The 25,943-nt window shown below is 37.6% G+C and overlaps 1 protein-coding gene across 18 annotated transcripts in view; it reads right to left on the minus strand.

The window, feature by feature from the left end:
- The window catches only part of BBS9 (Bardet-Biedl syndrome 9), a 517,916-nt gene that overhangs the window by 146,479 nt on the left and 345,494 nt on the right, over positions 1-25,943 (minus strand). The window contains exons 20-21 of one of the 18 annotated variants that reach the window (XM_055293465.2): positions 19,716-19,847; positions 17,553-17,754 (exon numbers count right to left, since the gene is read on the minus strand). The exons of the other annotated variants lie outside the window; for them this stretch is intronic. Of the exons in view, the coding sequence (XP_055149440.1) occupies positions 19,758-19,847 (90 nt within the window). The 3' untranslated portion in view covers positions 17,553-17,754; positions 19,716-19,757. Of the gene's footprint in view, positions 1-17,552; positions 17,755-19,715; positions 19,848-25,943 lie in introns of those variants that run through there. 18 annotated transcript variants of the gene reach the window in all.

A 25,943-nucleotide genomic window follows, 5' to 3' on the forward strand; every position in this document is an offset into this window, starting at 1 on the left:
TGGGTGAATTTATACATCCCCTAGGGAAGAATGCAATAGGCTGTGCTGGAACAGGTAATGTCCTGGGAACCAAGGAGACAGAGCTTCTAGTCCTGGCTTTGCTACCAAGCAGCTTTATGTCAGTGTTCATCAATTTACTTCCCTTTTCTGGGCTCTAGTTTCATCACCTTTAAAATGTAGGAAACATGATCTCTAACATCCAGCATAGCTGTAAGTGTCTGATTCAAAAAGTTTTAAATTACTTTTGGATGATGTGGTGTTTTGAATTATCCATGCCACTTCTTCCCCTCTATTTGCACACATAATAGGATTCTTGTTGACTTGGGGGTTTTATCTATAAAATAGCATTATGAATATTTTTATTTGGCTAATTCATAGGATTATGAAAATTAAATGAGAGGGGTAAAAAGATGGACAATAACAAGTGCTGGCAAGGATGTGGAGAAATTGGAACCCACGTACATTGCTGATGGAAATGTAATACAGTACAGCTGTTGTGTTAAATAGGCTGGCAGCTCCTCAAAAAGTTAAACATAGAGTTACCATATGACCTAGAAATTCCACTTCTATGTATATGCCCAAGAGAAATGAAAATATATGTCCATTTAAAAACCTGCTCATGAATAGTTATAGCAGCATTACTTATAATAGCCAAAAAGTAGAAACAACTCAAATGTCCATCAACAGACAAATGAATAAACAAATTGTGGCATATTCATATAATGGAATATTATTCAGCCATAAAAAGAAACCAAGTACTTATACATGCTACAAAATGGATGAATCTTGAAGATGTTATGCTAAACGAAAGAAGCCTATGACAAAGGAACACATATTGTATGATTCCATTTATATAAAATATCCAGAATAGGTAAATCTATAAACACAGAAAGTAGATTAATAGTTGCTTAGGGCTGGGGATGGGTGGTAAATAGGAGGAATGGGAAGTGACAGCTAATGGGTGTTCAGTTTCTTTTAGGAGGAGTTAAAATGTTCTAAAATTAGACTATGGTAATTGTGGCACAATCCTGTGAATAACTAAAAATCATTGAATTATACTCTTTAAATGACTGAATTGTAATATATGTAAATGATATCTCAAAAAAGCTGTGAAAATAGTAAGAGAATAAAAGATACTTTGCAAGTATAATTCCTGTAAGGTAAATGCATAAACACAAAGGCATCTTTACTTAGGCAACAATTTTGATATATTAATGGCCATACCATATTGCAACTATGGCTTAATTACCTTAAGGATGATGGAATAACCATGTGACTCTGGAGTCAACCACATCTAACTATGACTACTGGTAATGCTACTTATTAGTTGTACAACTTTTGGCTAGTTACCTTACCTCCCTCAAACTTAGTTTTCTCACCTATAAAACAATACTCGGTAAAAGCTAGTGAACATCCCTGCTGTTCATTTCTGATTGGTTGGGCTCCTGGTTACTATTCCTTAAGACTGTCTATAGTTTAGGGCTCATTTCAATTTAGTAACACCAGGAAAATTCTGCTTTTTCTATTAGATTAATAATGACATTGACAAAGGAAGACTCTTCTGCTTGAGGCAGTCTACCAACTACTACCTCCCAAAGTTATGCAGGATAGCTGATCACCTTGCACTGTACCTTGACCCTCACTCTGTGGTCACTCAGTGAAACAGTGTTCATTTTGCAGTTAAGTTTAATCAAGTTTCAAAGCTTGATTAAAAGCTTGTAAGTTACTCAACGTTGGATTTCCCTTTATCTACTCCTTTAGCAATACTATCAAAACAAGCACACACAGACATACAACTTTGCCTGGTATGACTTGTTCTCTAGAAATTCTCTGAGGCTTGTTACTTGGGGAGACAGACATTGCTTGTTCTTCTTTTATACCTTACTGAAAATGTTAGAAAATTTGGTGATTTGAATAAAATGTTTCTGAAGTACACCATGAAAAGCCATAGAAAATCAAAACTCAAGCTCAAAAAGCCCAGAAAATACCAGTGTAAAAATATCAACTGATAAGACCCCAACATGCCCACAATTTTCCAGTACGAGGTACTAATTGGGTGTCCCATAAATGCTGGGTGAATTGATGAGCTTCAAAGTCAGTCTACCTAAAGATACAGCACAACTATATTTTTTCTGCTTCTTAAATCCTGGACACACTGAATCAGGCACTGTCAGGCTCCCAATTTGAATGGAACCCAAGTGATGTCACATGGAAACAACAGACCTTCAATATATCTGTCATCTACTTTTTAAAAAATTGCTCCAGTTCACCTTTAGCCAGAGCTTCCTAAACACCAAACAGACAGCTCTAATGACTGTTGAAATGAATTTATTCTTCAGATGGCAGCCCTTTGGTTGGAAAGGCGCACTCTCAGTCTAGGAGAGAATTGGAAGCAAACAAGAAATAGGGCATACTTCCCTCTCAACAATGTTGTTTGTCATGGCATTTGCTGCAATTCCAACACGGCAAAGGCTTTGCAATAAGGAAAAAAGAAAAGATTTTACCAGGGCTAAGCTTTTACTTTGGATGAAATGATCCAATTTGTATCCAAAAGAATTGTTCTTTCACCAAAAACAATGAAATAGGGCTCAAAATGAAAAAGAAATGGCATGGAGATTGTTTAAATGCCAGACAGGCATGTAAGAAGCATTTGGGTAGCAAGCTTATAACTAATTCATTAATCACCTACATGCATTCATTACCTCTGTGCTGAACTTATGACTAGATAAAAGAGAATTCTGAGGCTTTTACATTGAAGGCATAGCAAGAATCTAATTCTTAGCTGTTTTTGCTATTATATTATTTTGTATTAATAGGACAGTGAACTGGATTTCATTCTATTGCACTTCATATTGGAAAGAAAACCTGAGACTCCCCTTTAACATGCATTTAGCTTAAATTTGTAAACCAAAACCAGGATCAGAATACTTTTTTTTTTTTTTGAGATGGAGTCTTGCTCTGTCGGCCACACTGGAGTGCAATGTCACAATTTCAGCTCACTGCAACCTCCACCTCCCGGGTTCAAGCGATTCTCCTGCCTCAGCCTCCTGAGTAGCTAGGATTACAGGTGCCCACCACCATGCCTGGATAATTTTTTGTAGTTTTAATAGAGACAGAGTTTCACCATGTTGATCAGGATGGTTTTGAACTCCTGACCTCATGATCTACCCACCTCGGCCTCTCAAAGTGCTGGGATTACAGGCGTGAGCCACCACACCTGGCCCAGAAGACATTTTTAATCATAGTATCATTTTGGGGAGCCATTAAGACAACTGCAAAAGTGTACCCAGTCAGTAAAAAACTTCAGTTGCAAAAATGATTTGTCTTCATAAAAAGAGACCTCCTAATGAGCTAAACCACCTGATCCTTCGAAACACTAAGGTATGATCGTGTGACTATTAGAAGTCATAATGGTTTTTCTGGTCTATGATTACAATTATCCCGGACACCAATCCACACTTGCAAAATGCCTTGAGAATTCACATAAAACTGGTTTTAGAAAAACAAATTATTTCTGAGAAACTTCTTTATAATATATATAAGTACAACTCTTTTTTTTTCTTTTAATGTTCTGCTGAGAAGAATATAAAAGGTAGGCAGTGTTGGAATATAGACTTTGGCTAGGACTTTCAAAATATATACCATTGATACATAAAAATGTTAAATGAGAGAGACAATAAACCATTTATTAGTGACATAGAGACAAATTTTGCTATTTCTGCAAAGTTTATTCACCAAATAGACATGTAACTTAATCAGCTGAAAGGAAACGAACTCCAATGCTTGGCTAATATAAAGTTAAAAATACAACTGATCTCAAGCCTGATTACTATTTTTACCTTTTTTCCCCCCTGGCTAACCAAATTTTTACCCTTTCCATAAAATTATCTTCCTATAGCCAAGTGAAACCCCAATTTAAAAAATAATAATTGATGGAATCAGGTTGTAAAAAGAAGAATGAATGTTCTCCAGACTATGGTTACTCATTGAACAGATCGCTATTAAAGCTGGAATCTATGGTTGGCAATGTCAGAGCTCATTTTACAAGCCCTGGAGAATGCCACAGTTATCACTCTCCAAAAACAACATCTACAAGGTCTGATCTGAATAGTTTCTAAGTTTAGAATGTTTCAGGCCACATTCCTACATGCAGACATGTCAGTAATTATGTAACCACCCACACTGCCTCGAGTGCCATCTCCAATGAAGGGAAATGATGGATAGATGGGCAGTTGGCTGGGTGTCCTAAGAGCATTCCTTTAGCTAAGGTAGCAAGTGCTAAGACACATTATTACATGTGATCAGGTAGAGCATGCTCCCAAAAAGGCAAAAAGGGAGGCTGGAGACCCCAACAATGCTGGTGACACTGCCAATCATTTCCTTGGTTCCAGAGTTTAAGAGGTGAAAGTGACATTTTCACAATAGAGTGAAATTGTTGAGGCTTTTCTATGAATCCTCTTTTAAAACATCTAGTATTTTCAGAGGGTCTACTTCTCTTCAGTATTTGTAGTTTTTATGTATTTTTGCTTTTTTAGATAAAATAGTTACACCACTACTATCTGGTAGTTCTTTGGCAAAATATGTAAATGTCTATATGGCTCGGACCACGTGGAAATAATACAAAAGGCAATGATGAGAGCTGCCTGGTTTCATATGGAGTGAAACTAGGGTAAAGTGTAGGTTATTTTTACAATCACAGGCTATTGGAACATTATAATTGGAAATTGCCTTGGTGAAGATATGTTATGCCTGATTTCGACTGTGCTATAAACTTCCCCAGGTCAGAGACTATTTTATTGTTTACTGTACCCTCCTACAGTCTCTGGCTCACAGCAGGCATTCAATGAATGTTTGTAATACTAAAGTAAATTTAAAATTCTGATGACTCAGTAGCACAAGAGTATCCATTAAGACGGTAATTTATAGGACCACTATTTGGGTAAGGGAAGTCCCTCCCTATACTCCAGGTAAACAAGAACAAAGCCTCCCAATTTGAAAAGTTTTTGCAGGCTATGTTATTCATTGGGTCTACCACAGATTGTAAACAACTGGGCTCTAAATCCATACCTTCCACATGTATTATATTACAATGAATTCCTAAATTCATTCAAGTCTTTACTGCTGAGTTTACTGCAAGTGTTATGAAGTCTGTAATTTAACTTTAAAATACATCATCACAGAGTCATATGATGCAAGCATGTGCGTCAGTTTTAAGCGCACTCTAGAGCAGGGTTTCTCATCCTCCTCGTTAATGACATTTGGGGCCAGATAATTCTTTGTTGTTGGGGCTGCCCCAGTTACTATATGAAGTTTATCAGCACCCCTGTACTCTACATACTAGATATCAATAGCATCTCTCATTACCAGTTGTGACAACCAAAAAATGTCTCCAGACATTGTCAAATGTCTCCCTGGGGGCAAAATCACCCTGGGTTGAGATCCATCAGTCTAGAGTCAGTGAGATTGTGCTCAAAACAGTTATCCTTCTCATCAGCAGCAAAGCCCACAAGCCAGAGGGGCTACCACAAGGACTTAGGCTACTAGTATCTCCAGCAACATTGGTGACTTTTTCATTCCATAATAAATGTCAGAAATGGATTTTGATTGATGAAGTTTGATGATCAGAAGTTTGATAGTCAGCATTATAGATATTAGAATTGGTTCATTGGCAAAAATTAATGGTATTAAAGACATGTGGATTGAATGAATATTTTTATATTCAGACTCTCCTTTGCATGAATAGGGTACATGAATATCAGCAAGACACTGATGGGATGGGGTCCAATGTGTAAACCTAAATGTTCCCGTGTCTTGACTTTAGGAAGCAGATTTTTAGCTACTTCACGTCCATTACAAGGGAAAAAAGATGCTGCCTTGGATTATTGTCCAATCTGCCCCAATGGAACCTTTCCAGAAAGGTGGTAGTCTACTACCTAAAGGACAGCTGGGCCTTCACCCAGCCTGCAGTATAGGCCATATGAATTGTCCCATGCTTATAAATGTTTATTTAATAAATGTCTTCGTATGTGACAAAATTAGGCATGAGATGTATTTTCATTAGAATCAGGGAGAGAGGTTTGGGGCAAGTCACTCATTCTCATTTGCCTCAAGCTTTTTGATGGCTATCATTACTTACTGAAAAGAATTTCAGATTTGTGTGTGACTAAACTGGCAAAAGTAGTGTGCCACATCAAGTGTGTGCTGAGTGATGGGGATACATGTGTTTAAGAGCTACCTGCAAAGAACCAACAGTCTCACAACAAAAATAGGCCAGGCGCGGTGGTTCAAAGCTGGAATCCCAGCACTTTGGGAGGCCAAGGCAGGTGATCATTTGAGGTCAGGAGTTTGAGACCAGCCTGGCCAACATGGCAAAACCCTGTCTGTACTAAAAATACAAAAATTATCCGGGCATAGTGGCGCATGCCTGTAATCTCAGCTACTCAGGAGGCTAAGGGATAAGAATCGCTTGAACCTGGAGGTGGAGGCTGCAGTGAGCCAAGAATGCACCACTGCACTGCAGCCTAGATGACAGAGTGAAACTTCATCTGAAAAAGAAGACCAAGAGCAGAGAGGTTAAGCAACTTGGTGAAAATCACACAGCAATGCCAAGATTCAAACCAGGTTATCTTTAAAACCTACAAAGCCCAAGCATTTTCCACTGTGCCATACTGTACCCTTCAACACATAACACATACACACAAACACATACACACACACACACCCCTATACTAGATGATAAGTGCTATACAAATGGCTATCAGGTTAAGTGAGTATGAGAAATACATATAAATGACTCCTCCCCAACAACTGATTTCCTGGGGTGAAGGGCCCACAGATTCCTTTGTTTGTCCCTCTTTTAAGTAAACCTGCATTTGAATGTTTGAATGCCTTTGGTTCAGAACAACATTCAAGTCCTGCACATTACTCCTTATTATTTCCCATCTACATCTGTGTTACCTGCCTGGCCCACTAGTCATTTGAGTTTGTAACCACTTCAGTAATCATAAACTCTAAACATTAAAAAACCTGTAACAGGTATGGAAAAACAGAGATCGTCCTCATCATAAGTGATTAAACTGAATCTGGGCTCTGGTAATTTAATCCCAGGAGGTCCTTGACGTCTTTAAGCTTCAGTTTTCTCCTTTGTAAAAGACAAGTAAGTACGTGGCTTGAAGATTAAATGAGATACAACTTAAAATGTATTTGTCACGGTGGCTAGCACATAGGAAGCATGCAATAAAGGTTAGCATTATTATTATTATTTATTATTCCCTGGCTAAACACTCAACCAAGTTTTTGTTGTTGTTGTTGTTGTTGTTTTGAGGTGGAATCTTGCCTTGTCACCCAGGCTGGAGTGCAGTGGTGCGATCTTGGCTCACTGTAGCCTCCACCTCCCAGGTTCAAGCAATTCTCATGCCTCAGCCTCCTCAGTAGCTGGGATTATAGGCATTCGCCACCATGCCCAGCTAATTATTTTTGTATTTTTAGTAGAGACAGAGTTTCAACATGTTGGCCAGGCTGGTCTCAAACCCCTGGCCTCAAGTGATCCACCCACCTCAGTCTCCCAAAGTGCTGAGATAACAGGCATGAGCCACCACGCCCAGCCCAACATATCCTTTAATAAAGCAAAATAAAATTCAAAAAATGTCATATACCTGAAAATAATAACACTCCCTTTGGCCTCTTCATCTCTAGTTTACACGATCCCAATAATTTCAGTACCTCTTCATGGGATTGATTTTGTATATAAAATACATACATTATTTACCAAAGTATGTATCATAATCTCCACATCTTCTCTCTCGAAGCACCCTGTATGTCCCCTTCTATTATATCCATCACATTTAGAATGACTTGCTTAATACGTGTAAGCTCTGTGAAAACAGGGACTGTGTCTTGTCTTATTTACTACTGTGTCCCCAGCATAGCGCATAGGGCCTAACACACAGTAGGGCTCAACAAATATTTGTTCAATTGAACTGAATTAAATCCCATTTGGTATATCCTAGAAGGGTAACATATTAGCTTAATATTACTAGCAGAACATTCTCTTAGAAGTAGAGCTAGTACCTAGAATACCAGTTGTGAGGCAGAGCAAATAATAGATTTCCTTAATTCCATAATGCCCTTTGCTTGTTAGGCACCTCTCCCACCCATACACACATTTTTGAAAAACACTTTAATGGTTTTCAAATCAGGATATACCATTTAATGTGGTAGCTTTGCTTTTTATCCTCAAAAGTTATCTAATCAATAGTGTGCTCTAAAATTAATGTCTTAGAATTCATTAAATGTATTTTTGTGTGGTATTTTGTTTGGAGTTATACCTCCCAGTGTCTTCATCCAGTTTCCAGGAAATAACTATTCTAAGAATACTCCCTGGCTACCCCTTGTGGGGCATTCTCTCCAATACACACAATGATCCCTCTCCCCACACTTCCTAGGTAGGACCTACTATAGGCCAAGCATGAGTTCCTTCACATGGTCTCTATAATGAAACTGTGCAGTGGGGTTATTAGATCTACTTTGGGTGTGATGAAACTGATGGTTTAAGATGCTGACTGTCCACAATCATGCAGCAAGATTCAAACCCAGGACTGGCTACTCAACAAAGCCCATGTTCTGTCACTGTCCACACCGCTTTGAAAGAACTCTATGGAGCTAGAAAATTCACTTCCACAAAGTTGTTACTTATTTTCAAATTAATTATGCTTATGACTTCAATGAAAGAAACTATGCATTCTGGGAAAGTAGTAAAGTTTATTTCTTATTAATAGAATAGAAGCTAAGATCAATTTACTCTGAGAAAAAATAAAATATATGTTTATTCAATCTCTTCAACGAGTATAAACTGAGCACCCACTGGAGTGTCATGTGCTGTATGAACCTTAATGGAGGAAGAAATGTGGCTCAATGAGCAACTGAAACTGGGGTTAATAAACATTTGTGAGATAGTGACATTTTTCACAGTTATGAGATAATTCTTAATGACTATCTTTGAAGTGATTTTCAACTACAAAACTAGCCAAAAGATAGTCCATATCCATGTATAATTCTAATACACATGAGAATTAAATAAAACAAAAAGGGACATGATAGTTTTGGTCCTGGCATCGATATCCTCATGTAAAGCTTCTCTGTTAAAACATACAAATAAAAAGAAAATCAAACCAGGCATAAAAAAACAAAAAAGAAAAAGAAAAAATAATAATCTTTTTAAAACTCAGCAAATAAAGAAAAATCTACAAACCTGAGTAAATGTGGTATGTATAAAACAGATCTTTTCTTGAAATGTCCAAATTTGGATTTGATTGGATAAGGGGCCCCTCTAAACCCATGTATTTCTTTCTTGTAAGTAGCTGAAATTGACTATATGAGGATGAGAGCATCTGATAAGAGAAGTACGGATTACAACTAGTTTTAAAAATAACTCACTTTCTAGTTCACTTAACAAATTAAGCAGGTGTCACAGTTCAAATTGGAATCCTCTAATAGAATCCATTTACTAGAAATCTGAATCCATCTTCAGAGAATAAGAAAAAGATTATTATCATACAAATAACTGATTCACACAGCCACTTTTTGTTTAAATTCTTGGTATTAATATCCAACACTGTGATAAAGAGTCGAATTTGGATAAAATAACAAGTATCACACAAACCATTCAGAGAAGAAATTTTAATTCTGGGGATAGAATACCATCTTCATAGTGGAAGCGTTCATGAGTGATAGGAAAGATCACACAATAGCACGTGAAGCTTCAGGAAAGAGTTCTTTGTTTCAGTTCTATAGGGTTTTATCCTGTGGCCATCATTTTAATTCCCCTAAAAACACCTTAGAAAATAGTGTTTAGCAATCTTCAGAAAAGCTATGATTTGATGATCAAAAATAATATTGAGAAAGATTACACAGATTATTGGGGAACTGGCCACCATAAAACTTCTGGTATATCAGAAGTCGATTCTGGCAGAATCTGAGAATGGTAAGTTGAGCAGTCTCCTCTTAGTTTACTGATATTCAGAATATTTAGATTATATCTCTAATTTTATATCAGCTATTGCCTGAACAGAGATGAGTGCATCAGGAAGGTCTTGGTCATCAACACTACTTTGATAAGTTATTAAATATACAAGTTTTCCTTCCACCTACTGGAGAAAACTCAATTTCAGCAAAAAAAAAAAAAAAAAAAAAAAGCCATAAGTGGTTATTTTTATTTAAAGAAGTCTGTCCTGGCCAGGTGCAGTGGCTCACACCTGTAATTCCAGCACTTTAGGAAGCCAAGGAGAGTGGATCACTTGAAGTCAGGAGTTCCAGACCAGCCTGGCCAACATGGCGAAACCCCACCTCTACTAAAAATACAAAAAATTAGCCAGGCGTGGTGGTGCACGCCTATAATCCCAGCTACTCAGGAGGCTGAGGCAGGAGAATTGCTTGAATCCAGGAGGCGGAGGTTGCAGTGAGTCAAGATCGTGCCATCGCACTCCAGCCTGGGTGACAGAGTGAGACTTCATCTCAAAAAAAAAAAAAAAAAGGAGTCTGTCTTGAATGTTACCTGGTGTCTCAGACACACACGACACTTACAGCTATTATCAATCACCAGTAATGCTCTGCTAAAAATCAAGGAAACTCTATTCCCTCATATGAAAACTACTTTTCTTGGTGAATTTCTTTCCTCTGGAATGAAGTAAGTTCTAAAATGGAAGAGACTGAGAGGAGGTAAGTTTTGAAATCACAGAATCAGAATTTTAGGGCTAGAACAGGAGAAATTTACTATACCACACTATGGTCATTTATTTACATCTCTTTTCCTTAAATTATATGTTTTTTGAGAACAAGGACAATGTTCTTATTTATAGTTCATGACACTGTAAATATTCAATATACTCATCTGAATTCAACTGATTGAATTTGAAAAGACCTTCAAAATCACCTAATCCTAGCCCAATTTTTTAATGTTAAGGGAAAAAAAAGTTCTAAGGCCCAGAGACGTGTGGTGACTTGCCTTAAATCACACAGGAGGTTAGTACGGGAACCAGGGCTAACCCATCACATCAACATCCTCCTTTAAGGATATTACCTACACTATATCATTAAGTATTCACAACAACTTTACCAATCAAACAGGCAGAGCACCTAAGTCCCCCTTTTATGAGGAAAAAAATGCAAAATGTCAAGGTTACAGGGAAGGCTAATAAGGGTATCAAACTCAGAACTTCTGGTCTGAGCTTTTGTTCCTATGGCACAGAGGATTTGAAACATGCCACTTATTACCTACAAGGCATGAGCTTGCAAAGGGGAAGTGAATCTAGTCCAAGTGTGCAAGTAGATGGACAGCACAGAAGAAAAGGGAAACACAGATGTAGCATAAAAAAAATTAATATGAGGAAGCATGAATACAGTTGGCTGGAGAGAAGAGGAGAGCTTGAAGCTGTAGTGACAGCCCTCTCCATAAATTGGGATCAGAGTTTGGCTTTGTCTTGATTTTCTATTTTTTCAGAAACTTAGTAATTTCCTTCACTGTCACAGTTTTAAAATTTGCAAAGCTGATTTAATGTACAATTTACAGCCTATCACACCTCTGATATTGATAATTATTTTCCCTGTGATTAAGAGGCTATGATAGTGGGCTATCAAGTTGAGACATTCTTTTTATGTTAAAAGAGACAAGAAGAGCATGTGGAAAGAGAGCTATGAGCCTCAACCCTTACATTTCTCAGTTTGGGCATAAGGTGTTCCCTGATAGCTGAGAACAACACAGTTCAGAAAGGGCAGTCACCCAGACACATCCCCTGACCATTCTCATCAGAGTTACTGGGATGAAAGGCCCCAAAATGTGAGCACAGAGTACAAGGGAGAAAGAAATGGCCCAGATCTCTTCCTCCAGCAGTGAAGCCTGCCTAAAGCTTGCTTGATATGATGCAAAGAACACAGGCCTTTGACTCAATAGTTTGAATTCTGCTGTTTACCTCAGGCAAAGCATTTTACTTTTCTAGACAATTCTCCTGTTTCTCTAATGTAAAAAGTAGCAAAGTAATACTAACTTGCCTCACAGAGTTAGTTTTAGGGGCCAATTTAAATGATCTATGTGATGAATTTTAGTAAACTGTTAGATACTATATAAAGTTAGCTATCATTACACTAGAAGCATAAGGAATTTAACATCTCTAAATAATCTTAATATTCTCCAAACTGAGGCCTACTGTTCAGCTAATTTACATGGAAAGAGTATAAAAATCAGTAGCTTATCTGGAAAAACCCCATAGCATCTGGAACAAATTACAGTTTAAGAAATGGAGAAACCAATGAATTACAATGAATCCTAAGCTTATGTCTTTAAACAAAGAATGTTATTTAAGAGTAAAGATTGGCCAGATTATACAGGGTAGAGGGGACATTTAGTAGTCACAAGGTGAGGATCAAAGGACCTCCAATATCACAAAACTTTATAGAAAGAATTTTTGCTTTCCTTCATACTGGCATTGAATTTCAATTTATAAAATAAAACATCATTAGTTCAGCACATGCAAATGATGAAGATACCCTAGTGGGGTAAGACACTACCCAACAAATCACAAATTCAACCTGTGCTTATGAAAGACATTATTGGCTAGGACAATGAATTATGTTTCATTCTCTGTGTATCAGCACTGGTCTGAAGCAGCTGTAGAGAATTAGAAAAAAAGACTTCCCCTGAGAATTCCCCTTTTCACCTGAATGGCTACCAGGGTCACCTCTAAACAGCAACTGGCTTGCCGCCTATAGAGAGAAGTTACTGGAAAGAATCCTGGGATTTTTTAGCATCTATCCAAACAACAACACTAACAAGAAGAAGAAGTTGACTTCTAGTTTGGGTCAGGAAAAAATAGGAGTTTGACTTTGTCCCCCAAATCTCTCATTGCTGAAATAAACCTATGCCTTAAAATCTACATATCCAAAAGTTAGCAATGATCTCTGAATATGTAAAAATATGAAATGATACAATTTTGAAGGGGTTTATTCACTTTAAAGAGTAATTCTTAACAGGATCCATTTAGGTTTAGCAACTACTTAAGTGCTATTGAAAATACAATTTGATTTAAACAAATTTAATTTCTTTACAGCTTTTTCTCAGAAGCACAACTGTGATACAACTGAACAGGAGATTGTCTGACTGCTGGCTTCTCACTTCCAGTACTTCCTCTCCAAGGAGATTTCCCTGGGGCTGTTCCTGACCCACACATCCATCAGCAGGCCATTGACAGCCCACTTGAATGTTATAAATTTGAGAAGCTGTCACAGCACCTATTTATTCCAAGAGGGTTCAGTATTTGAAGCTGAAAAATGAATTTAGCCTGGATTGTTTAGACAGAGGGAAAAAAAAAAAACTGTGCCTTAGACTCAACTCTGGCAGAGGGTCTTGAACAATAAGGCTAAATTATGCCCCTGAATTTTGGGGAAGATGGAGGCTGCTTCGGTTTTTCCACTTTCTCCCTACTCCCACACCACCAACAAGAACACACGAAAGATTAATTTCCAAAGTTAGGAAATCAGGCTTCAACCCACCATTGTGTAGTCATAAGAATTACACCCAACTACTCATGAGTCATCAGGCACTGGATTCAATCAGTGAATGAATTCATCTTTTTTTCCTCTTTAATGGAGGTGACCAGCTATCTCCATTCCAGCAAAGAACTGGCAAAAATGAACAATTTGGTTAAAGTGATCCAATAGCCTTCTTAAGGTTCACACCTAATCAATTATTTAATTTTGGATTTGAGTGTCAACTAATTTGACCATATCTTGTCATAATTTGGCCTACTATTGTCAAAGGTTGTTATTCATTATATCACACAATGTCTACCTTATAAGACTCAGAAGAAAAATTCCTCTCAAACCTCATTATCAGGAAAATGTCTTTTTTAAAAACAACTTTTGGCCAGGCGCAGTGGCTCATGCCTGTAATCCCAGCACTTTGGGAAGCCGAGGCAGGTGGATCACGAGGTCAGGAGATCGAGACCATCCTGGCTAACACGGTGAAACCCCGTCTCTACTAAAAATGCAAAAAATTAGCCAGGCGTGGTGTCGGGCGCCTATAGTCCCAGCTACTCGGGAGGCTGAGACAGGAGAATGGCATGAACCCAGGAGGCGGAGCTTGCAATGAGCCGAGATCGCACCACTGTACTCCAGCCTGGGTGACAGAGTGAGACTCCACCTCAAAAAAAAAAAAAAAAAAAAAAAAAAAAAACAACTTTTATGTTAAGTTCTGGGGTACATGTATGGGATGTGCAGATTTGTTACATAGGTAAATGTGTGCCATGGTGGTTTGTTGCACAGATAAACCCATCACCGAGGTATTAAGCCCAGCACCCATTAGCTGTTCTTCCTGATGCTCTCCCTCCCCTATCCCCACGACAGGTCCAAGCGTGTGTTGCCCCCCAACAATTTGTTCATGTGTTCTCATCGTTCAGCTGCCACTTATAAGTGAGAACATGAGGTGTTTGGTTTTCTGTTCTTGCATTAGTTTGCTGAGGATAACGGCTTCTAGCCCCATCCATGTCCCTGCAAAGGACAAGATCTCATTCCTTTTTATGGCTGCATAGTATTCTATGGTGTATATATACAACATTTTCTTTATACACGCTATCATTGACAGGCATTTGCGTTGATTCCATGTCTTTGCTATTGTGTATAGTGCTGCAATGAATATATGTATGCATGTATCTTTATAACAGAAGGAGTTATATTCCTTTGGGTATATACCCAGTAATGGGATTGCTCAGTCAAATGGTATTTCTGCCTCTAGATCTTTGAGGAATTGCCACACTGTCTTCCACAATGGTTGAACTAATTTACACTCCTACCATCAGTGTAAAAGCATTTCTTTTTCCTTCTCCACAACCTTGCCAGTGTCTGTTGTTTATTGACTTTTTAATAATCACCACTCTGACTGGCATGAGATGGTATCTCATTGTGGTTTTGACTTGCATTTCTCTAATGACCAGTGATGTTGAGCTTTTTTCATGTTTGTTGACTGCAGTCAAAATGCTGTTGAAAAACCAACCAACAAAAAACAAAAAAGCAAACACAAAAACAAACCACAACAACAAGAAAAATAAGTATGTGTTCTGTTTCTTTAAAACATTAAGAATCTTTTAAATGGCTATGATTCCAACTTTGTATTCATTAGAGAGAAGTCATATTCTATATCTGGCAACATAGAAATATATATATATATGTTGTATACATAATATAAAAATATATTTTTTTCATCCAGACTGCTTGAGGCTTTTGAGAAATCTACTTTGATGTAACCTTTTTTGTAGATTTTCCTGATTACTCGTGGGCTGACTCTATTGATTAACATGTATAACTTCTGCTGAATTTGATTTAAGTGGCTTATGCCAGGAAGAGAAGAATAAAAATGATCTCAATTCAGATCAATCAATATTAACAAGTATTTAGGTCTGAGCTCAATAAGTCACATTTCAGAACTTTTTCTCCACATTGCCTTAATACTAATACCAAAGAATTATTTAGCATTTACTATATTCCCAATACTGTGTCTCAAAAAGAAAATTCTTTGAAAGCCTGAAGATAAAACTCAGTAAAGGTCTGTTGAGGTCAGCGCAGTGGCTCACATCTGTAAATCCCAACATTTTGGGAGTCAAAGGTAGGAGAATTACTTGAGGCAAGGAGTTTGAGACCAGCCTGGGCAACAAAGCAAGACCCTATCTCTACAGAAAATAAATAAATAAATAAAAATTAGCTGGGCATGGTGTGTAGCTGTAGTCTCAACTACTTAGAAGGCTGAAGTGGGAGGATTGCTTGAGCCCAGGAATTCAAAGCTGCAGTGAGCCGTGATCATGCCACTGCACTGAAGCAGGCAACAGAGAGAGACTCTGGCTCAAAAAAAAAAAAAAAAAAAAAAAAATCTGTTGAGATCAAACTCGAATCTATTAAACCAAAGCAAATATGAAATATCACGTGATACTGAATTCAGTGGTAAACATCAAAATGTTTCCTAGAAATGACCTTGATGGGATTAAAAAATGAAGGCTGAAGTTGTTAGAAAAGACTAATCGGGGCCGGGCGTAGTGGCTCACGCCTGTAATCCCAGCACTTTGGGAGGCCGAGGCGGGCCGATCATGAGGTCAGGAGATCGAGACCACGGTGAAACCCCGTCTCTACTAAAAATACCAAAAATTAGCTGGGCGCAGTGGCGGGTGCCTGTAGTCCCAGCTACTCAGGAGGCTGAGGCAGGAGAATGGCGTGAACCCGGGAGGTGGAGCTTGCAGTGAGCCAAGATCGCGCCACTGCACTCCAGCCTGGTCGACAGAGCGAGACTCTGTCTCAAAAAAAAAAAAGAAAAGACTAATCGGAGGTTGAAGAACCTAAATTAGCTCTGTTGAAGGAATGAGGTGATTCTAGGCAAGGTATATATGCCAGTGAAGGCACTAAGGTAAAATAGACACCATTATCATTGAAGAGAGCCACGTGAAAAAAGCAAAAGTTACAGCATAGAAAGTTCTGGAAAATTTACTTATGAAAGGACTTAGTGACTAGAACAAAGATTTTAGTGTAATGATTACAAAGTCCAAGATGGGTTCCTTGTTTCTCCATCTTGGGCCAGGTCAATATAGAGGGTCACTATTCTCTTTACAGAGTACAAGGATTTTCTGCTCAAGGTCTAGGACCAAATTATAGCAAGACAGGATACACTTATGAAACATTTCAGTCTGTTTTAAAGCTATTCCCCCCACCAAAAAAAGGTGTTTATTCTTCATTTAGAATTCATGAGTTATTCAAGCTATGAGATTAAAATGTAAAATTGCCCCTTTTAAAAATTTCTATCCAGAATCTAGTTTACTAATCCACTCTTAAAATAGACATAACTAACATACTTATATTCATAGGACAGTTCCCATTTCCCATTCATAGTAAATGGGAAATGATTCCCATTCGTAGTAAATGAGAAATGATTCCCATTCATAGTAAATGGGAAATGATTCCCATTCATAGGAATCAATCCCATTTCTATCCCAGAATAGCCCAGAAACAGAAATAGTAAGGTATGAATGGCCAGAATAATGGGAGGAACTTTCCTCTGAAAATCACTGAAGCACCAATCCTTTAAACCCATTTCTGCCAGTCTATAGAACCTGGAAAGTTACAGATTTAATACCATATAATTCCAACTGAACTGGAAATATGTGGTTTCTAACATAGTTTCAGCAGACAAATTTAAGGCTAACTCTTAAATTGAAAGAAATGCTTTCTAAAATTAGTAATTAGGGGAGAGAAAATACCCGTATAATTAGAAGCTCTACAACTTACTAACCTAACATAATATTATTTCCAGGATATCCCTTTTTGTCTCAATTATACAATTGTATTTCCTATTTTGAGCCATCCCTCATGGCATCTCCCCTATGTTATTAGTTAAACCTAAAAAACAGGCCATGACAGACTTTGGAAACAAAGTCCTTTTTTTATTCAGATTAAAAAATAAGAGAAGAGTTACAACAAGAGAACCAATCACAGTGGGATACAGGAGCAGCAGTGATGGATGTGTTCCCCCATCCAAGGCAACATGGTAGCCAACCAGCAGGAAGGCCCTCCCTCTGCCACTCAGTGAGCACCTGAACATAACTGTCCTTTTCTCCATTTTCCTAATTCTTGCTTTATCAGTCTCTAAAATGAGAACAAATGGTATTTTCCCATTCTCCTAAAGAATATGTGAGAGTTGACTGTCTGACTTTTCAAGAATGTTGAGTTCTGTGGTAGAAAAAAAATCACACTTTAGTACCAGCCCTCTGATTGATTACTCCAATCTCTACCTGATTAGAGACACTGTTAACTACTAGTCCAGTTGCTGCTATATGTGTTTACATAATAGTTCAAGATGTGGACATTAATAAGCCAATTTTCCCAGGAAAAACGTCCCAAATTACAGGACGACATCCCTCCCAATTTGCAATTAATTATGCCAATTGGCTTGAAACCTTAAAATCAGACCTAAAAATTCTACTTTTATCCCCTTTATTAAGACCCCATGTCCTTTCAATTCTGCCCTTAAAATATCTCCCTATATTTATTTCTTCCTCTCCACTCCAAACAAGAGCATCCTCTACAAATCACCCCTAGGTTACAGAAACAGACTTCAGCTAAATTTAAAAAGGGCAGAAAAGATCACTTAAAATTATTTACTACCTAGAGAGAGCCTTTACAGTATTAATATTTTGGGAAACACCTTTTCAGACAATTCTCTCTAAGACTACCTACACATATATGGACATGTATACAAATTTACATTGTATTTCATATTCATCACATTGTATTACATAAGCATATTTATGTAAATTTGTACACTGCTTAGTTCATGCAACATTATATAATATCATATTACATAATTTAATTCTGAAATATCATTTTCTGTAGTTGTATTTCTTCACTGATCTTTTCCTACCCTTATTTTATAGAGAAATACATGTCGAAGTTATAGGTCTTACCCATGCTATGGAGTAATTTAATAACAATATTCAATGTCTTCCCAATCTTGCAAATGTTTATCTTGTCCAATGTCAACCTATACTACTCTCCTATATTAGCCTCTTCATCAAAACAAACTTGGATCACTCATCACCTATCCATACTCTGAGTATTCCCACTACCATACATTAACTTGTATTTTTCCTTCTGCCTATAATCCTTGTGTGCCCTTCCTTCAAGGTTAAATACAAGTCCCACCTCTTCATTCATGTATCCCTTATTCATTCTGTCTCAGTCCATTTTCACACTACGATAAAAAACTCCCTGAGACTGGATAATTTATAAACAAAAGAGGCTTAATTGACTTACAGTTCCACATGGCTGGGGAGGCCTCAGGAAACTTACAATCATGGCAGAAGGTGAAGGGGAAGCAAGGCATTTCTTACATGGCAGTGGGCAGCTGGGGGTGGGGAACTGCCAAACACTTTTAAACCATCAGGTCTCCTGAGAACTCACTATCATGAGAACAGCATGGGAAACTGCCTCCATGATCCAATCACCTCCCACCAGGTTCCTCCCTCAACATGTGGGAAATACAATTCAAGATGAGATTTGGGTGGGGACACAAAGCCTAACCATATGACATTCATTCAACATATATTCCTATACATCTATGAATCAATGCTAAAGATTTAGAGTTGAACAATATACACACCAGCCCTGCCCCTAAGCAACTTACCAACTAATTGCCAAGAATGACACCTAAGCAAGTGATAACACAAAAATAAGATTAACATTAGGTCAAGATACATGACAGAAACCTATGTGGCATCCATCATGAGAACTTCCTTTGTGAAGCTTTGATAAGACATTCTTGCCCATAATGTCTACTCCCAGATCAGAATTCCTCTGCCATTTATTTATTTATTACCTATGCTATTCATTTCAAAACTTACTCTATGCTTTCTTGCACTGTAATTAACTCTAGGGGACATGTCTTTCTCCCCATTTAATGGTTACATTCCTTACAAATAAAGACCCTCTTTATCCTTCTTCTGTATTGCTAGAAACTAGTATAGAGCCTTGCACAAAATAAATAATAACTTATTGTTACTGCTGCTGCTGTTGTTAACACTGGGAAATAAGAATTTGACTATCACTAGTAATTTCAAGCTTCTGATAAGAATGTAGAAGAATGTTTTAATCATTACAACTGTTCTTCATATCTCTAAGTTGTTTCCACTTACCTAAAACCTTCATTGATAGACTTTCCTCTCTACTGAGCATTGCTATATAAAAACAATGCTGTGATTTCTCCTGATGAGTTTAGCAGTATTAGGCAAAAAGTCAACAAGCTTGACACTCAATGTTCTGAAATCCTTTGAAAAAGACAGAAAATATTTGCAAACTATGCATCCAACAAAGGTCTAATATCCAGAATCTATGAGGGACTTAATCAACAAGCAAAAAACAAACAACCTCATTAAAAAATGGGCAAAGAACATGAACAGACACGTCTCAGAAGCAGAAATACCTGCAGCCAACAAATATATGAAAAAACACTCAACATCACTGATATACAAATCAAAACCAAAATGAAGATACCATGTCACACCAGTCAGAATGGCTAGTATTTAAAAATGTGGAGAAAGGGTATGCTTATACACTGGTGGTGAAAATGTAAATTAGTTCAGCCACTGTGGAGAGCAGTTTGGAGATTTCTCAAAGAACTGAGAGTTGAACTAGCATTCAACCCAGCTATTCCATTACTGGGTATATACCCAAAGGAAAATAAATCATTCTATAACACATTTACCCATATGTTCACTGCCATGCTATTCACAATAGCAAAGACATGGAATCAATGCAGGTGCCCCTGAACAGTGGATTGTATAAAGAATATGTTGCACATATACACCATGGAATACTATGCAGCCATAAAAAAAACAATAAAATAATGTCCTTGGCAGCAACATGGATGTAGCTAGAGACCATTATCCTAAGTGAATTAGCACAGGAACAGAAAACTAAATACCATATGTTCTTATTTATCAACAGGAGCTAAACACTGACACATGGACACAAAGATGAGAAAAATAGATATTGTGGACTACTAAAGGTGGGAGGGAAGGAGGCATGGGTTGAAAAACTACCTATCAGGTACTATGCTCACTACCTGGGTGATGGGATCATTCATACCTCAAACCTCAGGGACACACAATTTACCCATGTAGAAAATCTGCACATGTACACCCTGAACCTAAAATTAAAGTTGGAAGAAAAAGAAAAAAAGACATATTCAGCCTTGAAAAGACAGAACTGCTTGCTATATTCTATAGCCATACCTTGAATTGAGCCTAGTTTGCTTGCTAATTTTTATTTCAGGAATGACAGCATTCAGTAAATGAACAGTAAAGCAACATTATCAATCAAATACAAATTGTGTTCAAGGGAAACAGAAGCACCATATTTAAATTGTTAAAAAAAAAAAACCCCCCACTAACATCATCTTTACTTCTCCTGCCTATTTGGGAGAACAAACTATATTGACTGTTTTGCAGACATGTCAAGAGTATCTAAATGAAGGTTCACAAACAGTTATAAAATAAAATATCTGGCTCTAATGAGTTATGTTCTGATTTATGTGAAATAAAAAGGAAAACAAACAAAAAACCTGGCACCACCTCTCAGGTAAAAAAAAAATTACAGATAAATTGTTAACAAATATTCCTGATTGTTTTGACTAGAGCAAAGCTCTTGATAAGAACACCCTTCATTCTGAAATAAAATTACATTTAATGTGCTTTTTTTGTATTTATCTAGATGAATATTTGAAATTCCTACTTTTTTCAGTTAGTTTTAACTCTACTGCACCTTACATCAGCCACTAACAGAAATATTCTATAAGAAATGTAAGAATTACCATGGCCATGCCAATTCCACAATCAGAAAACTAGAGTGGCTCCCAATTGCTTCCCAAATGAATAATAAAATTACATATATTGGCATGTTCCTAAAACCCCTAGCTTTTCCTTTAGCTTAGAGGTTTATAACCTGGGCCCAAGAATGGGCCCCAGGTGTTGGTAAACCCCTTGAAACTGAAACTAACATTTTGCATGTTTTTATGCATTTTTCTAGAGGAAAGAGCCCAACATTTTCAGAATCCCACTGGAGTCTTTGACCTCAAAAAAAAGGTTCACAACTATAATTTTAATATTCCCCTTTCATCACCTCTTTCATATTTAATGGCCCACAACCATTATTATTTCACAGATCTGGAATTCCTAGCAGAGTCAAGAAAAACTACCTACTGCCTTGTAGCAAGAGACATACAATTTCCTTCCCTTTATATGTCCTAACCCTCACAATAAGTCATATTTAACACTTTCTGGCTTTTCATTTCTCTCTGAAAACCTTTCTCTTCTTCCAAAAAACCCAACAAACAATACCAAACAAAAGACAACACAATCCAAAAGTTTCAAATGATACTTCCACCCCATTTCTGATGGCTATTCCACCTAATGGCACCACACAACTAGTGGTCAGCACACATATTTTAACGAATTAGTTAACCCCCTTCTAGAAGCTCACTGCATCTATTCCATGATTAAATGCCTACGGTCGACAATATATCTATGGTGAACAACCTAATGCTATACTTACTTAATCATGGTGCTTCAGGACACTGAAAAACAACTAGTAGGAAAGTTAAGTCAGAACTGAACTTCTAATTCTGAACTTCTAAAAGTTCTACCTGAGCCAGTACTTGCCACTGCTTAATCAAATCCATGTGATTGGGAGAGCCTTCATTATTCTCTTAAAATTGAAGTCCTTACATTCATACAAGCTTTAAAAAAATAATAACCTCTATTATGAGATATTAAGGTATGCATCTCTGTGTTAATTTATATATGCTTTGAAGTAGCCAGATGCACAGTAAACAAACTAGAAGGAAAAAGAAGTGTCTGGGGGAGGATACATTCAAATGGACTTTTCTCTTTGATATACATTTTCACCCTTATTTCCTATAGAAAACTCATTTTTAGGGGCTATAGTTCTTCAAAGTGACTGCCTGGCTCAGTCAGTTATGGCTAGAATATAAGGGTAACAACAATGATGATGACGGTGATGGCTAGTATTTATTGAGTGCTAATGATATGCCAATTACTTCTCAAAGTGCTTTTAGTGTATTATTCCCTTAATCTTCCCAACAACCACTTTGAGACCTAATAGGTACCTTTATTATCACCATCTTATGGATGAGAAATCTGAGGTACAAAGAAGTTAGATCTTTTGCTCAAGGCCACAAGGCTAGTAAGTGGAAGAGCCCACTTGAATCTGGGCAGTTCAACTCCAGAACTGGTATTCTTTGTCATTAGGCTATAATGGGTCCCCAGGTGAAATAATTTACCAACTTTTAAACTTCTTTTTATGTTTATAGGAATCAGACACTAACAAGATATCTGCTATCAAGCCATCAAGATATATATTAGAATATAAATTACTACTGACAATCTATATACATACTTAATTTACACTTTATTTTAAAAACAACAAAATCTCATAACAAGATAGAAATCTTTTAGGTTTATATGACAAGACGGTTGGGGTTGACAGTTTCATATCAGCATGAGTTTATAAAGAAAACAAACCATTTTGAGTATGTACAATTGAGGGACTTTGATGTGGGGTTTAGTAGGTAATGAGCGAGCTGAGAAGTAAGACGGGATGGATGATGGGCTAACCTAGAGATTAGCAACAGCAGGAAGCCAATGCCACTCCCTCAGGCTGGAGGGATACTGGGAGGAGACAAAGCTATCACAGCCCAGGGGTCCAGGTTTGTTTAAAGGGGGTTGGAGCCAAGGAGGAGATGCAGCCATGGCCAAGATGCTGCCCAAGGCAGACAGGGCGATGGAGCAACACCGACTTCAAAATTCCTACTGCCCTGGAGTCGCCTCCCAGTGCCTCCCAGCTGACGTGGATCCTGAGAAATGCCTGCATCCCTCTAAGATACAGAGCAGAGCCAAAGAAGGGTGAGGAATGGCTCAGAGTAACTACACAGGTTTCTACCATGGCTTTGTTACCTATACAATTAGTCCAAGCAGAATCCAACACTATCCAAGATTTAAAACCTCCCTAAGCCAAAAAAAAAAAAAAAAGTCCATAAATTCACCAGATTTTTCATATTTCACTTATGTAAAATAGAAAACCAATTGTATTCTATTAATGTTCTTTTTGAAAGTATAACAGAATTTTACAAAATTTTATAAATTTTGTAAAAAAATTCTTTTACAACCTTTGCAGGAAAAACATTCTAAAAGACCCAAATGCAGATGTCACCTTTAACTGAGGCTTTACTTGATGGGATATTCTACTTATTAATTATTGACCACCTCTCTGTATTTATTGCACCAGACTCTGAACTTTCTTCAATTTTGCGATTAGATTCTTCTAGTCTCAGAAAATGTTAGAAGGTGGGTATTCTTGTTCCATTTTCTAGAACATTTTGGCAGTGAAGTCTTTTGTTCTCAGGAATTATGATGTGATTGCAGTAGACACTGCTGGTTGCCTGTCCAACAATCGTTTCTCTCGCTCTTTCTTTACATCAGAGTGATTTTGTATACACTCCTTCCCCACATGCTACAAGGAAAGGTGAACCTCTTCCCAGACCCAGGGAATATATCTGAAAAGTCTATGTCTAAGGGAGAGGGAGAAATCAGAGAGTTTGTCCCCTAGGGAACATTTGGGAACATCTGGCGATATTTCAAACTTTTTTTTTTCTCATCATATTAGAGGAGAGGCCAGGTGGCTACTGGCATCTAGTGGGTAGACGCCAGGGATGCTGTGAAATATCCTACAATGCACAGGATAGCCCCACAACAGAGAAATATATTTAAGTGAGGTTCTTGAATTCACAGCCTCAGCATTACCTGGGAAATTATTAGAAATGCAAATTCACTGGCTCTATCCCAAATATGCTGAACCAGCAACCAGGATGGGATCTTGTATTTTAACAAGTCCCCAGTTGAGTCTAACAAATGCTAATGTTTCAGAGTTACTGGTCTAAGGTTCCAGGGGTTAGCAAACTATGGCCCATGGGCTTACCACCTGCTTCTGTAAATTAAGTTTTACAAAAATACAGCCACATCTATTTATTTATTTATTTATTTATTGTCTATTGTTGCTATTATAGCAGAGTTGAATAGTTGCAACAGAGATCAGATGGACTGCAAAGCATAAAATATTTACCATCTTGCCCTTTAAGAAAAAGTTTGCCAACCCCTAGAGCCAATCATGGTAATCTTATTTTTCTTGCCAGTTATTGGTTTAGGAATGGATTGCTTAGGAAGGCAGACTATTAGGATCAATAGGATGGAAGATGAATGTTGCTGGACATGAAGGTGGGACATTAGGGAAAGCATTCCTTTTTGTTTGTTTGTTTGAGATGGAGTCTCACTCTGTCACCAGGCTGGAGTGCAATGGCGCAATCTCGGCTCACTGCAACCTCCACCTCCCAGGTTCAAGCAATTCTCTGCCTCAGCCTCCCAAGTAACTGGGATTACAGGTGCCTGCCACCACACCCAGCTAATTTTTGTATTTTTAGTAGAAATGGGATTTCACCATCTTGGCCAGGCTGGTCTTGAACTCCTGACCTCATGAACCACCCGCCTCAGCCTCCCAAAGTGCTGGGATTACAGGAGTGAGCCACCGCGCCTGGCCAGCATTCCTTATTTCTAAGGTATTTTTAAGGAGCATAGACAGAAAGGGATGTACTCCTTTTTCCTCTGGATATCACATCGTCTGGATGTGATACTAGAACTGCAGCAGCCATCTTGCAATTACAAGGAAAGCCAGGTTAAAGCAAAAACAATATTCCAAAGATAAGGAAAGTGAGACATGGAAAGAACCTGATATTTATATGTTAAAAATTTTTCCCATAGTGAGGCTGTATTACTTGAGTAATAAGAAAAAAATTAAAGTTAAGGGGCAAAAAGACTGGATAAGAAGACAAGTCGGGGAAGCTGAATCCAAATAACCACAGAAGTTTTTAATTACCTTAAGTCTGTTTTAGTGTATGTATGTTTGGATCCATAATCCATACAAACGTTAAAGTAAAACAATTCTGGTTTGAAGCAAATTAAATTTTCCCCCCAACAATAGTGAAGAGTAACTACTTCCTCTTGCATTGTAACCAGAGCAATTTAAACTAACAGGTCACATGGCAGAAATATAATCAAAGGTTCACCACAGGGAACACACAGCACAAGCTCAGTATACTTGAAATCATTTTCTCCAAGAAATCAACAGCAATTAAAGAGACCACAATTTGGATTTTAACCAATTTGAATTTGTGATATACCAAATCCAAATAGATATTTAAAATCTTCAAAGTGTAAACAACCTCATTTTCCACAGAATAGAGCCCAGCATATATTTACATAGTATACAATGCATCATCATAATATATAATGAAC

The sequence above is a fragment of the Symphalangus syndactylus genome, chromosome 9, assembly GCF_028878055.3.
Source record: "Symphalangus syndactylus isolate Jambi chromosome 9, NHGRI_mSymSyn1-v2.1_pri, whole genome shotgun sequence".
In the NCBI taxonomy this organism is placed as follows: domain Eukaryota; kingdom Metazoa; phylum Chordata; class Mammalia; order Primates; family Hylobatidae; genus Symphalangus; species Symphalangus syndactylus.